The 15,518-nt window shown below is 36.8% G+C and overlaps 1 protein-coding gene across 10 annotated transcripts in view; it reads left to right on the top strand.

The window, feature by feature from the left end:
• The window catches only part of LOC127846360 (neurofilament light polypeptide-like), a 128,241-nt gene that overhangs the window by 97,693 nt on the left and 15,030 nt on the right, over positions 1-15,518 (top strand). For all 10 annotated transcript variants that reach the window (XM_052377554.1, XM_052377558.1, XM_052377549.1 and 7 more), the window contains 3 exons: positions 8,532-8,595; positions 14,279-14,354; positions 15,253-15,348. In XM_052377554.1, coding sequence (XP_052233514.1) covers positions 8,532-8,595; positions 14,279-14,354; positions 15,253-15,348 — 236 coding nt within the window. The remainder of the gene's footprint in view (positions 1-8,531; positions 8,596-14,278; positions 14,355-15,252; positions 15,349-15,518) is intronic.

The following is a 15,518-nucleotide window of genomic DNA, read 5'->3' on the forward strand; positions in this document are numbered from 1 at the left end:
TCTGCCACCGATAACACCAATCGCCGGTTAAGAAGAAGAACTCGGTCTTCATCATCAGCTTATTCTTGTTCATCCTATTCGTCGTCGAATGCATCATCTTCATCAAGGAGTGGACATCGGACACGCTCTTCTTCGTCGAGCAGTTATCGTCGCGGCGCTTGTAAGCGATCACGTCGTCACTCATTGAGACGGTATTCCAGAAAATCTTGATCTCATCGCAGCCGATCCACATCGCGACAGCCCAGCCGATGTAGATCTCGACATCGCAGGAAACTAGGACGTCGTCAACTTTCACGTAGACAGCGTCGGACCTACCATTCGTATAGTCGTTCACCATCGTATTCCTTTATGGAATCGCATGTTTCCATGCAAAATGTGTCGGTTCCAAAGTTGACTGCCACACATATTGCATCTTCAGGAGCTCATCTCACCACTACGGCATCAGTGTCATCAACACCACGGGTATCATCTACCGTATCCAGTCGTGTACCCCCTACAGCTACCATGTCAAATCCTGATACACTATGGATACAGAATTCGGCGGGACATTTTGTACCGGTCAATGCTGATAATTTACCATCAACTTCTGGTTTACATTATCAGTTTACTGACGTTGGGGATGATCATTCCCCTTTACCAGACAATCACAATCTGGTACAAGATATTCTCACTTCTGTTCCTGCTGATTCTATACACACCGCTGGTGTTGTAGAGAGTGAGGCTGATTCAGATGCAGAATCTAATGTTGAGACGGATCAATATTTAGCTCCGATTAGTCAGATCTATGAACTGATGTTTCGTACTCTTGGTAACGATTATTGTCCAAGACCTGCTGAACTGTCTTCAAATGCGACGATTTCTGTGACAGAACAGCTTTTTCGTACATTTGATCCCCACAGGGTTAGTCAGTTGACGGCTCGTCATTACCCGCGACTTCCTATTGGTTCTACTGTTCTATCTGTTCTTCAATCATTGGAATCAGCTAATAAGACTATTCCAAAACGAGGAGAAACATGGAAAATTCCAAAGGAACTAGCTGATCCAAAACACCAGGAAGGTAGTAAAAGTTACAAGCCTCCTGTACCACATACAACATCTGGGTTGGATTTTTCAAAACTTCTGGTTCCAGATCCGGACATTAGCAAGCTATCCCTTGTAATGCCAAGTGGTTCCAATTCAGTTTCTGTTCCGTTTTCCATGCTGGAAACTTGGGAAATAAGAGAACGTAGATCATTAGGTTTGACTAACCAAATTGACTTTTGCTAGCGACAATTTTACAAATGGTGTGTGATTGGTCGGAATCTGTTCCGGAGGAACTCCTTGATTTGTTAATTCATCTCTCACAGACCACATTGGCCTTATCACACACTTCTGCTTCTTCAATGTCCGAGATGCTAAGGATTCGTAGAGATCTTATCCTTACTTCTTTACCTAAAGATTTTCTGTTGGAACCTGGTATGAACTTGCTCAGAACAGCTCCTCTCACATCAGGTTTCCTTTTTGGTGGAAGGATACAAGAAGCAATCACAGCTGACAAGGATGACCAACTTCATGCTTCTTTAGCTGGGAACAACTCTGGACAACGCCAAGAGGTCTTTAAGCATCTTGCTTCTAGGCCACCAACAGTTCCAGCATTCAAGAAGACTAAGAAAAACAACCTTTTCTCTAAAAAGCCTTCTTTTAATCCATGGACGGGTCCTAATAGGCAGTCTTCCTATAACAGACCTTCTTTTTCTCACATGCCTTCTTATAAAGATTTTGGGAAAAAGGGCAAACCCAAGCTGGGACAGAGGAATTTTAAACCTTCTACCGGCAGGGGCGGACTCCCTCCTTATCAGCCCTAGGGCCCTACCCTTTCTACCGCCACAACCTCCAATGCCGGAAATACAAGTCGGGCCAGACTTTTCCACTTTTCAAATCGATGGCTTCAAATAACTTCAGACGCATGGGTTCATTCTCTTGTGACAAATGGCCTGACTTTTCAATTAAAAAAAAGGCCTCCACTTTCTCGCGTCCCTATAGAGCTGGTATCTCAGCATCCACATATTCCAGAGTCCGTTCTCGGGCTCTTGGAAAAACAGGCGGTAGAAAAAGTTCAAGACCCTTATTCTCCAGGATTTAACAGTTGTCTTTTTCTTGTTCAAAAGAAAAATGGTTCCTGGAGACCAGTAATAGATTTAAAAGTGTTCAACATGTATCTTCTCAAACCAACTTTCAAAATAGAGTCTCCTTCCTTCATACAGAACTCCCATCAAACCCCTGCAATGGGGGTGTCCTTGGATCTGGAAGATGCTTACTTCCATGTTCCTATACATCCCAACTACCGGAAGTACCTGCGATTCGCTTTTCAAGGCCAAGTCTACCAGTTTCGGGCTATGCCTTTCGGGTTGACGACAGCTTCACGAGTTTTTACCAAACTAATGGCGGCAGTCGGAGCACACCTCAGAGTTCATGGGATTCTTCTTCTTCAGTATTTCGACGACTGGCTCTTACACCAGCTCGATCGTCAATTGCTTCTGTACAACCTAGAATTCTCTTGGAAGGAACTCCTCTCCTTAGGGCTCCTTCTCAATGCAGACAAATCAGACCTCATTCCTTCACAGGACTTTACTTTCGTGGGAATGAATTTCTTGACCTACATCAATCGGGTTAGAGTGTCACTTCAGCGTATATCAGACCTTCTGATGAAGGTCAACTGGGTTTTGTCCCAATCTCATATAACAGCTCATGAATTCCTCTCTCTCAACGGTATCATGAGCTCAGTAGCAGACTTTGTGCAGTTGGGACGTCTCTTACTACGTCCTCTTCAACACTATCTCTCAGCTTGTTGGAAATGGTCTCCGGGAAATCTATTAACACAGATTCCAATCCTTCCCTCCTTAGTGTCTCATCTTCAGTGGTGGCTAGACGAGGAGACTCTTTTGGCAGGAGTACCCCTTCTTCCTCCACAACCGTCATTATATCTAATAACGGATGCAAGGATGGGTGGGGTGCTCACCTGGAACCTCTCAGTCTGATAATTTCGGGGTTGTTGTCTCATCAGGAATCTCATCTACATATCAACAATCTAGAAATGCGAGCAGTATTTCTAGCTGTATCTCATTTCCAATCACATCTTCGAGACTCTTGTGTGATGGTGTCAACAGACAACACATCTGTGGTGGCTTACATCCAGGCACAGGGTGGAACACATTCTCAATCCCTGTATCTGGAAACCAGGAAATTACTTGTTTTTTGTAAAACACTCAACATTTATCTTCTGGCCAAATATATACCAGGTCGCCTCAACGCCCTGGCGGATGGTTTGTATCCCAAACACCAGTTACTTCCATCGGAGTGGACACTTCATCAAGAAGTGACCAACCAGATCTTTTTCAAGTTCGGTTATCCCCAGGTCAATCTATTTGCGACCAGACACAATCACAGACTTCCTCTGTATGAAATCAGAGTGAGCTCGTGCAGGATACTCCTGATTGCCCCTTGTGGGCCCAGAAGATCTTGGTTTAACGATCTTCTCAGTAGAACTGCAACGATTCGATCCGATTCATCGAAAATCGATTCGAAATGCTTCGATTCGATAACGATACCAAACCTACCAAATTTGATTCGATTCTTTAACATATATACATATATATACATAGATACGTAAAGCGCGCTGTATTCTGCCTATTGATACAGGAAGGTGTAGGTTTTATCTTTACCTGTAATTACGACGCGGGCGATTGGTTGCTTATTACTTTAGTCATCCAATCAATAAGCCTGTTACTGTCTACTTTCGGAAAAAGTGTCAAAATGGCTGAACAAGTTGTTGCCGACAAATTGAAATTATCAGATGCGCCTAAGAAGCTAAAATCAAAAGTGTGGCAGTATTTTGGGTTTCGGGATGGTAGCCCTACCGATAAAGCAAAGTGTAAACTGTGCTTCAGGGATGTGGCGTACGCTAAGTCTGGCTCAACCACTAATCTAATGCAATATGTCAAACGCAAACATAACGTAGATTTAGCAAGACTAAGACGAAGAGGTTGCACAAGTGCAACTACTCAAGTCGCCAGCCAGAAAAGTAGTTATATTTCTGTTGGAGTTTTGTTAAGTTTATTACAGAATGTGATTTGTCCTACAAGTAACAGGTGATGCTGTCATGGCACAATGGTAGACATGCTTATAGCAGTTTTGGGTAAAAGTATAATAGTGATAAAACTACCATTCAACTGATTCCAGATACGTTCTTATGATTATTTTTATATATATATATTATTGTGTAATCAACACAATCTTCTAGTCAGAAGTTTTTATATTAAAATTGAGTCCTAATTTGCTATTATTTTTTATGTGTTTTATTGAAATCACATTTGAACAGAAATGTTAATTTTGAGGCATAAGAGTGAATATATGATAAAACTAGGTTTGAAGATGAATCGAATCGAAAAAATCGGTATCGGAGTGTTTGAAATCGCAAATCGAATCAAATCGAGTTGTTGGTGAATCGTTGCAGCTCTACTTCTCAGTCTCCTGTACGATTATCCAAGGAATCTTCCTCACAGGTCAGATCTTCTGTCTCAAAGAGGCAGACTACATGCGGACCCAAAAATGTTCCACTTACACGTCTGGCCATTATCAGGCAATTTTTGCAGAAGAAATATTTTTCTGTCAGGGCTTCAACCCTCGTTGCTTCGGCAAGGAGAAAATTCACCAGAGCAGTCTATGATGCTCGTTGAAAACTCTTCTCTAATTGGTGTGTTCGAGGGAAAATTGATCCACTCAATCCCTCTGCTAGACGAATAGCGGATTATCTTTTTGATGATAAGAAACTTTCTCTTAGTTCCATCAAAGGATACAGATCTATGATTTTGCATACATTTGCTTTTACTAAGTCATCACAAGTCTGTGCTGATCCAGCTATTTTGGAACTGATTAGAGCTATGGAACTTAGTCGTCCTGTATCTCGTACACTTGCTCCTAAATGTGATTTAGCTTGTATGCTAGGTTTGCTTACTAAGGCTCCCTATGAACCTCTTGATCAGGCTTCATTACAATTCCTAACATGGAAGACCGTTTTCCTTCTTACTATGGCTTCAGCCAAACGGAGAAGTGAAATTCATGCCCTTTCTATCGAGGATAGTCATCTTCGTTTTGACTCTTCTGATGGATCTGTTACATTGTTATGTCAGTCAGGATTCCTTGCTCAAAATCAACTCCCCTCTATGGCTTCCAAACCCTTCAAAGTTCCAAGTCTGTCTAGAACTTGTGGACATGAAGATGATGATAGACTCCTTTGCCTGGTCAGGGCTTTGAAGTTCTACCTTAATAAGGTAAAGTATATTCGAGGTTCTCGCAAGATTTTTTATTCCATTAAAAGGGGGGGGGCCATGTGTCTGCGGCTTCTATTTCTCGTTGAATAGCCTTGACTATAAGGAAAGCTTATTCTTCTCTTTCATCGAGGGTTTTATCCCTGTTTAAGATAAGACCGCATGAATTAAGAGCTCTTTCGGCTTCGTGGGCTTATATTAATCAGACCCCACTATCTGAAGTGCTTCAAGCTGCTTTCTGGAGGAATCCGACCACCTTCTCCTCTTTTTATCTTCGTTCTCTTGAGTGCCAACACGACAATTTGTATAGGTTAGGTCCTCTTGTAGTGGCTCAAACTGTAGTTTCTTCTATGGCGTAAGTACTCTGGTGCCATCCGAGAATTAAGTACTATATTGTACTAACGAAGATTATAAGAGGACCAGATCTACTTTCTCTGGCTGAAAACCCTGTATATGGGTCCTGCTGTGATGGGAAAAAATATGTGAACCTTCCTGCTGCATAATCAGCTAGAGATAACAGGTAATGTATTTATGATATTAAAACAAATTTTCTTGAAATAAAATTCATTTTAATTATAAAATACTTACCTGTTATCTGTAAGTCCCACCTCCCACCCTGCTCATCGCCTTTTTATGTTTTTGTAAAGGAAAGATGAGTTGTGGTTCTTGATTTCCTGTTAGGTTACATTGTACTATGTTTAACCTGATTTGGATTCTTTATAGAGGTGGACAATTCCCAGCGCTTGAATATTTTCAGGATGAATAAACTCCCTTGGAAAGGGGTAAGCTAGAGATAACAGGTAAGTATTTAATAATTAAAATGAATTTTATTTTAAGAAAATGTGTTTTATCTTAATGATCTGTAGGACAAGTTTGAGCATGGGCCATTCCGGGCCTAAAACTAGGTCACGGGGTCACTTAGTGCGTTTTTAACATTCAGCATGGTGTCCGCTCTCTAATTCAAGTAGTTTACATCCGATCTTCACCAAACTTGGTCAGAAGTTTTATTGAGATGATCTTAAGGCCAAGTAAGAACATGGTCCTTTCGGGTCAAAAACTAGGTCAAGGGGTCACTTAGTGCGTTTTAAAAATTGAGCATGGTGTCCGCTGTTTTTTGTGAAGATGACATGCAAAATATTATGTGTCAATGCGGCATGTGGGGGTATTCGTCACGTCTGTGACAAAGCTCTAGTTTAAATCTGTACAGTTAAAAATAAGTTTTGTTTTAGTCATGTTTCCCTTACACACGTTTGTTATTGAGTATTGGAAAGTCATGCCATTCTGTTCATAATCACTATAATTACTGTTTACCCAGTCTTTACGTATTACATTTTCCAAAACATTAAACTTAAAGATGGTTCTTTATTGTTAAATAATCAATGCACATTTTACACAATGTCAGTTTGGTTTCTTTACAATTCTTATTTTTCATTTGGTTAGAGTAAGAATAAAAGTGTCCAGTTATTTAAACATTTGTATTCTTTGATTCATGGATAAATGCAGTATGGTATTTTTGTTTTAAAGTTTAAGATGTTAATTAGAATTTATCAAAAATGTCAGTTTGGTTTATTTACAATTCTTATTTTTCATTTGGTCAGAGTTAGAAAAGTGATAAACACAATATGTTGTTTTTATAGCATTATTAATTATATTAATTAGAATTTATAACACATTGTATTGTGCAAAGTTTGAATAAGACATCAAACTTAAAATGGACATCATATTTGTTGCCTTTTTGCATAAAACTGTGCATCTCATGTTCTGTTGATATATTGAGTATAGTTAGACATTTTCGTCATGACATGTGCTATCAAACTAACTGTACTTTTGATAATTGCTATGTCCTCACAGAGAAGGGGGCATTAACGATTGCAATTGTCCATTCATACATATGTGAATGAACTTAATGTTTAGATGATCAATGTATGTCCCTTTGTCTGTCTGTTTCACAAGAATAGTTTTATGTAATTAAGGAGTAGTTTTATTTTCAGTAATTGTAATATATGGAGGTGAATAAACGCTATAAATTAAAAAAAAAACAAGTTTTGTTTGCCATATAAAGCAACTGATGAAAGCACACTGAGAAATTTTCAATATAAATACATCCATAGAATTATAGCTACAAATAAATATCTCTTTAAATGCAAATTATCTAACACAAATCTGTGTGACTTCTGCGGTGAAAACATTGAAACTATAGAACATCTTTTTTGGGAGTGCAAACACATTCAGCCTATTTGGAATCAATTAATATCTTTTCTTGAACAACAGCAACTAAACGTCAAACCATCTTTCTTAAATTTAAGTTTCGGAATTAACTCATTGAAATCAATAGACTATAATAATATTGTGAATTTTATTCTTATATTGATGAAATATTTTATCTTTAACATGAAGTACAAAAAACGAGTACCAAATTTTAATTGTTATGTCCATAGTCTTAAACTAAAAATCCAGATTGAGAAAGAAATAGCCTTCAGTAATGACACATTACAAATCTCTGAACAAAAATGGAATCGGAATAAATTCTCATAATGTTTTGTCCACTTATATACATTTCACTCAAATGTTAGTTTATCTTTCAAAAATAGTTTTGTTTATTTTTTTATTTCAATTTTTCATTCTTACAAGATCATTGTGAATATACAACAAAACACACAAGTCCAGTATGCCTTCTTCCGACTTTATACAACTCATCATTTTTCATAACTATTCCTCTGTTGTTCTTTTCTTTTCTCTCTAAAAAAAAAAATTTATATATACTAGCATATCTTGTATAACATGTCTGAACTTTATTGCTTTGTACAATCACTATGTTGTATGATCATATACATGTATACATGGTATGTATTATATTGAATAAAAAATAAATTAAAAAATAAAAAAAGTTTTGTTTTCAGTGTAATTTAATAGAATTTGTGTATGATGGAATAGAACAGCCTTTTGTAAAACAAATACATTTTGCAAAAAATCATGTCTGCTACTTATCAGTGAGCAAAACAAGTGTGTTACAACATAATTGGATGCAAGATAAATAACATGATGCTTAACTTATAAACATGATAATGATAAAAACATGAGTGTTTATATTAAGTCGGTTCTATGCCACTATACTTATGCCCATTTAAAATGTAAAATGATGTATATTCTATGGACAGCAGCTTAATAGTTGATAATTGTCTATGCAAAAACAGTTTTGAGCAATGGACAATGTCTGTCTTACAGCATCTGAGGTGGAGAAAGCAGAGCTGATCCTGGAAAGTACCAAACAGAACCTCGAGTATGCACTGTAAGTTGGTAGTCTTTAAGTACCAAACAGAACCTCGAGTATGCACTGTAAGTTGGTAGTCTTTAAGTACCAAACAGAACCTCGAGTATGCACTGTAAGTTGGTAGTCTAAGTACCAAACAGAACCTCGAGTATGCACTGTAAGTTGGTATTTTTTAAGTACCAAACAGAACCTCGAGTATGCACTGTAAGTTGGTAGTCTTTAAGTACCAAACAGAACCTCGAGTATGCACTGTAAGTTGGTAGTCTTTATATACCAAGCAGAACCTCCAGTATGTGCTGTAAGTTGCTAGTCTTTACGTACCACACAGAACCTTAAATGTGCACTGTAAGTTGATAGTCTTTACGTACCACACAGAACCGTAAATGTGCACTGTAAGTTGATAGTCTTTAAGAACCAAACAGAACCTCCAGTATGTGCTGTAAGTTGCTAGTCTTTACGTACCACACAGAACCTTAAATGTGCACTGTAAGTTGATAGTCTTTACGTACCACACAGAACCGTAAATGTGCAAAGTAAGTTGATAGTCTTTAAGAACCAAACAGAACATTCAGTATGTTCTGTAAGTTGATAGTCTTTGAGAACCACACAGAACCTTAAGTGTGCACTGTAAGTTGCTAGTCTTTACGTATCACACAGAACCTTGAGTATGTGCTGTAAGTTGATAGTCTTTAAGAACCAAACAGAACCTTGAGTATAAACTGTAAGTTGATAGTCTTTAAGTACAAAACAGAACATTCAGTATGTACTGTAAGTTGATAGTCTTTAAGTACAAAACAGAACATTCAATATGTACTGTAAGTTGATAGTCTTAAAGTACCAAACAGAACCTTAAGTGTGCACTGTAAGTTGCTAGTCTTTAAGTACCAAACAGAACCTTGAGTATGAACTGTAAGTTGCTAGTCTTTAAGAACCACACAGAACCTTGAGTATGAACTGTAAGTTGATAGTCTTTAAGAACCAAACAAAACCTTAAGTGTGCACTGTAAGTTTCTAGTCTTTATGTACCAAACAGAACCTCCTGTATGTACTGTAAGTTGCTAGTCTGACAGTGCCAAACAGAACATTCAGTATGAACTGTAAGTTGATAGTCTTTAAGAACCAAACAGAACCTTAAGTATGTACTGTAAGTTGATAGTCTTTAAGAACCAAGCAGAACCTTAAGTATGCACTGTAAGTTGCTAGTCTTTAAGTATCAAACAGAACCTTGAGTATGTACTGTAAGTTGATAGTCTTTAAAAACCAAACAGAACCTAAAGTGTGCTCTGTAAGTTGATAGTCTTTAAGAACCAAACCGAACCTTTAGTGTGCACTATAAGTTGATAGTCTTTAAGAACCAAACAGAACCACCAGTATGTGCTGTAAGTTGATAGTCTCAAAGAACCAAACAGAACGTTGAGTATATGCTGTAAGTTGATAGTCTTTAAGAACCAAACAGAATCTTGAGTATATGCTGTAAGTTGATAGTCTCAAAGAACCAAACAGAACCTTGGGTATGTGCTGTAAGTTGATACTCTTTAAGTACCAAACAGAACCTCCAGTATGTACTGTAAGTTGATAGTCTTTAAGAACCAAACAGAACCTTAAGTGTGCACTGTAAGTTGCTAGTCTTTATGTACCAAACAGAACCTCCTGTATGTACTGTAAGTTGCTAGTCTGAAAGTGCCAAACAGAACATTCAGTATGAACTGTAAGTTGATAGTCTTTAAGAACCAAACAGAACCTTAAGTATGTACTGTAAGTTGATAGTCTTTAAGAACCAAACAGAACCTTAAGTGTGCACTGTAAGTTGCTAGTCTTTAAGTATCAAACAGAACCTTGATTATGTACTGTAAGTTGATAGTCTTTAAAAACCAAACAGAACCTAAAGTGTGCTCTGTAAGTTAATAGTCTTTAAGAACCAAATCGAACCTTTAGTGTGCACTATAAGTTGATAGTCTTTAAGAACCAAACAGAACCTCCAGTATGTGCTGTTAGTTGATAGTCTCAAAGAACCAAACAGAACGTTTAGTATATGCTGTAAGTTGATAGTCTTTAAGAACCAAACAGAATCTTGAGTATATGCTGTAAGTTGATAGTCTCAAAGAACCAAACAGAACCTTGGGTATGTGCTGTAAGTTGATACTCTTTAAGTACCAAGCAGAACCTCCAGTATGTACTGTAAGTTGCTAGTCTTTAAGAACAAAACACAGAACCTTGAGTATGCACTGTAAGTTGATAGTCTTTAAGTATTAAACAGAACCTAAAGTGTGCACTGTTAGTTGATAGTCTTTAAGTACCAAACAGAACCTAAAGTGTGCACTGTAAGTTGATAGTCTTTAAGTACCAAACAGAACCTTGAGTATGAACTGTAAGTTGATAATCTTTAAAAACCAAACAGAACCTTAAGTGTGCACTGTAAGTTGATAGTCTTTAAAACGGGTATATACAATTTTGTCAAATATTTATGAATTTATATAAAATGTGTGAACTTATTATATATATATTTCAATATAAATTAAAATAAAAGTTAAGAAGAACATGTGTCGAAAAATGCTAAATAAGCCAGATATTTAATTCTGAAATTGAAACCGGCTGTACTGCCGAATTATCCAGCATGTATATCATACATGTACGATGTGAATCTAAACTTAGTTTAACGGTTTATTTGAATTTCTGCAACGATATCTATTCATACGACACACAAACACTAACTCCAATCCTAATACAAAGACGAATGCTTCGGTTATTGTAGGAAAATATGTACGTCACAATCGGCTCGGGCTGCTAATTTGTCTTTGCTGCATTTTATGAAATTTGGCTTTAATTTATAATTTTTCTTGCCTATTTTGTGTCAATATATTACAATTAAACACATATAAAAAAACGTATATACCCGCTTTAAGTACCAAACAGAACCTTAAGTGTGCACTCAGGGGTTCTATTTAGAAAAAGCGGAAGACGCTGGACGCTGGGTGAAAGGGGAAAATAGAGTGGGAAAGAGACATATTTGGGAAAAAAATAAAAACTGTTTTAATCAATGTCTATAACTCATCTACACTGATTTCAGGGTTTTTTCAACACTGTCTGCGCCTCCGGAAAATGGAGGCATTCCCAAAGCTAAAAAAAAAAGCCCCATTCCCAATCAAATCCAGATGACATTTTTCCCAATTAAAATAAAGAAGTTTTCTGTCAAAATCATAAAAAAACGTTAACAAACACTAATGACAATTAGAGTGACTTCCCTTTATCCATTACGACTCAGATGTCAGGTTTTTATTGGGGTTGTGGGGGATGGGACGTTTGACAAGATTAAATTGAAATAGAATTGAGATATTATAATCATGAGACACATCTTTCTATTTTATTTTTTTTTAGGGGGAATTTTTTGGTTAGGAAAGGGGAAAAAACCAGTCTTATTCGGAGGGGGAAGACGCCGAAATTTGGCGTCTGTTAATAAGGTAAAAAAAACCTGGTACTGTAAGTTGATAGTCTTTATAACCCAAACAGAACCTCCAGTATGCACTGAAAGTTGATAGTCTTTAAGTACCAAACAGAACCTTGAGTATGCACTGTAAGTTGATAATCTTTAAGTGCCAAACAGAACCTTAATTGTGCATTGTAAGTTGATAGTCTTTATGTACCAAACAGAACCTGAAGTGTGCACTGTAAGTTGATAGTCTTTAAGAACCAAACAGAACTTTAATTGTGCACTGTAAGTTGATTGTCTTTAAGTACCAAACAGAACCTGAAGTGTGCACTGTAAGTGGATAGTCTTTAAGAACCAAACAGAACCTTGGGTATGTGCTGTTAGTTGATAGTCTTTAAGAACCAAACAAAACCTGGATGCACTGTAAGTTGATAGTCTTTAAGTACCAAACAGAACCTTAAGTGTGCACTGTAAGTGGATAGTCTTTAAGTACCAAACAGAATCTTAAGTGTGCACTGTAAGTTGATAGTCTTTTAAGTACCAAACAGAACCTTAAGTGTGCACTGTAAGTTGATAGACTTTAAGAACCAAACAGAACCCTAAGTGTGCACTGTAAGTTTATAGTCTTTAAGTACCAAATATAAGTATACGCTGTTAGTTGATCTTTAGTACAATATAATTACAAAATTGTATATCTCAATAAAGCTGCTAAGACGAAAGTCTTCAGTCTCAGAATGTAAAGCACTGCCCTTTAAAACGGGTCTTCAAAAGTACTTAGCTGTCTGGTTTGCTCATTCCAGAGAAGTGTGTCTCCAGTTGAAAGAATGGTCCTTGCTTCTAGTTCTCTACTCACTGCACAATATGTTGTCAGTTTCAAAAATCAGTATGAACAATTTAAGGAAATTTTCTCAATACCATGGTGTTGTTAAAATTGTTGTTTTATTATGCTCCCCCAAATTTTTTTTTGTTTTTGGTGGGAGCATCTAGTTGCCGCCTCGTCTGTCCTTGTGTGCGTCTGTCTGTCTGTCCGTCCTTGCACAATTTTTGTCTAGGCTATTTCTCAGCAATTAATGACCGAAATTCAATGAAACTTTATGGGAAGCTTCACTACCATGAGGAGATGTGCATATTATCAGCGGGTTCTGATCGGATGATTTTTCAAAGAGTTATGGCCCTTTGAAATTTTCTAAATTTTCCATTAACTGTACATATATTGCAATTCTTGTCTGGGCTATTTCTCAGCAACTAATGACCGGAATTCAATGAAACTTTATGGGAAGCTTCACTATCAAGGGGACATGTTCATATTATCAGCAGGTTCTGGTCGGATGATTTTTCACAGAGTTATGGCCCTTTGAAATTTTCTATAAAAAAATTCTTGTCCCCCCAACTACTGTGCCCTCAAGACGTTTCCTTTTATCTGAATATATAGTGCAATATTGTGACAAAAAAAACTTTGGGAAGCATCACCCGTCTCCGTTTCTTTTTTTTCAGTCTTTCATCGCTTTATGTTATAACAAGGGACAAAATTGTCACAAAACCAGGTTTTCAATTGGAAATAAAAGTCTGATAAAGGGAGACAATTCAAAATGTGCATTATTACCTCCCTTGTGTAAGATTCAATCTATTTTTACTTGTGGCAACCTTGATTTCAATTTGAAAAAAAGTCTGATGAAGGGAAACCAACTCAAAATGTGCATTGTTACTGATTGTGCAAATCAATCTATTTTTTAGTCGTGGCGACCTTGACCTTGGAGATATTGACGTAATTCTTTGCGCGACACACTGTCCAATGATGGTGAACAAATGTGCCAAATGATTTAAAAATCTCACAATGAATGACATAGTTATGGCCTGGACAAGCTCATTTATGGCCATTTTTGACCTTTGAACTCAAAGTGTGATCTTTACCTCGGAGATACCAACGTCATTCTTTCGCGTGACACACCGTCTAATGATGGTGAACAAATGTGCCAAATGATTTTAATATCTCACAATGAACGACAAAGTTGTGGCCCGGACAAGCTTGTTCCACCAGCCCGCCCGCCGACATTCGCCAATCTAATAACCTGTTTTTTCCTTCGGAAAACCTGGTTAAAAATTATCTTTTTTGTTGTCAGATTTTTGCATATTTTCTTGTTATCATTCCAAGACCCTGAGTAAAATTTTTTTAGCACTACTAAAAAATTACAGATAAAATGAAAAGACACTGGAATTAGTTTTTTTTTAGAATTACTAAAAACAAAATAATTGAACAGTTTATTATGATTGCAGGAATCAGGTGAAGGTGCGAGATGATGAAATCAAGCGACTCAACAAGGACGTGGATGACTGTAACAGGCAGATAGATGTACGTAAATATTGAGATTTTGATTTCAAGGCTTGGTCCATATTTTAGATAATCTTTAAAAAAAAAAAGAGGTTTTAAGTGTCAGCAAAGATGGAGCCATTAAGCAGTGCCCTATGTAGATTATGTTCCAAAAGTTTGTATTATCAAGTCCTCTTTAATTGTTTAGTGGATTTTGCTGTAACTTTCATAGCTGAAGGACTTGAATAATAAACATCATAGAAGAAAGAATTTGGGCTTTGACCTGTTTTGTCAGAATTATGGAGCTTTTATCATGTTTACCACAATCAAGCATATATAAAGATGATTTTTTGTTGTCTAAACATGCGTCAGTGTCTTTAAAATATTTTGTCTTTGTTGTTTTTTTCTCCATTTTTTACCATCAGTTAAAGGGACCTTTTCACAGATTTTGGCATGTTTTGAAGTTTGGTATTAAATGCTTAATATTGATAAATGTAAACATTGGATCTAAAAAGCTCCAGTAAAAAAACAATAATATAATTGAAGAAAGAAAAAAAGTAACTCTCAACTGGGCTTGAACCACTGACCCCTGGAGTAAAAGTTAAACACTTAGACCACTTGGACATCTGTGCTCATACAATTAGTGACGTATTTTATACTTTATAAAGACAGTCCTGTAGTGTCACAAAATTTAACGACAACAACAGAACTCTCCAAATTTTTCAATCGTTTCTGGTTGCAATGCTTTATAATTTTCAGGTTTTTAAATCGTCAAAAGGTGCATATAATGGATATTTTAGAGCATGGTAAATGTTCAGTATTACCGTTTCCTCACAAATATCATAATTACAACGAAAATGTGGGAATCTGAAAAATTTTTTGTGTCTATTTACCAAAACGTGGAAGTCCCTTTTAAATGTATGTGTGTGTGTGCTGTCAGGTTCTGAAAAAGACAATAGAAGACATGCATGAAAAGATGGAGGACATGAAGATCCAGGTGCGCCATGAGATCATGAAGAATGAAAATATAGAGAAGGTGAGACAACATTTTGCCCCATTCACTTTCTTAACAAGTATTTATGTTTCCAAAATGACTTCCTAGAAATCTCAATTGAAGGTTTCCAAAAAAACAACATTCAAAACACTTTTTATGCAACATTTAGTCAATCGTTATAAGTTGACCCATCTTAAACATACTATTAAAAA

This window comes from Dreissena polymorpha, chromosome 9, assembly GCF_020536995.1.
Source record: "Dreissena polymorpha isolate Duluth1 chromosome 9, UMN_Dpol_1.0, whole genome shotgun sequence".
Lineage (NCBI taxonomy): Eukaryota > Metazoa > Mollusca > Bivalvia > Myida > Dreissenidae > Dreissena > Dreissena polymorpha.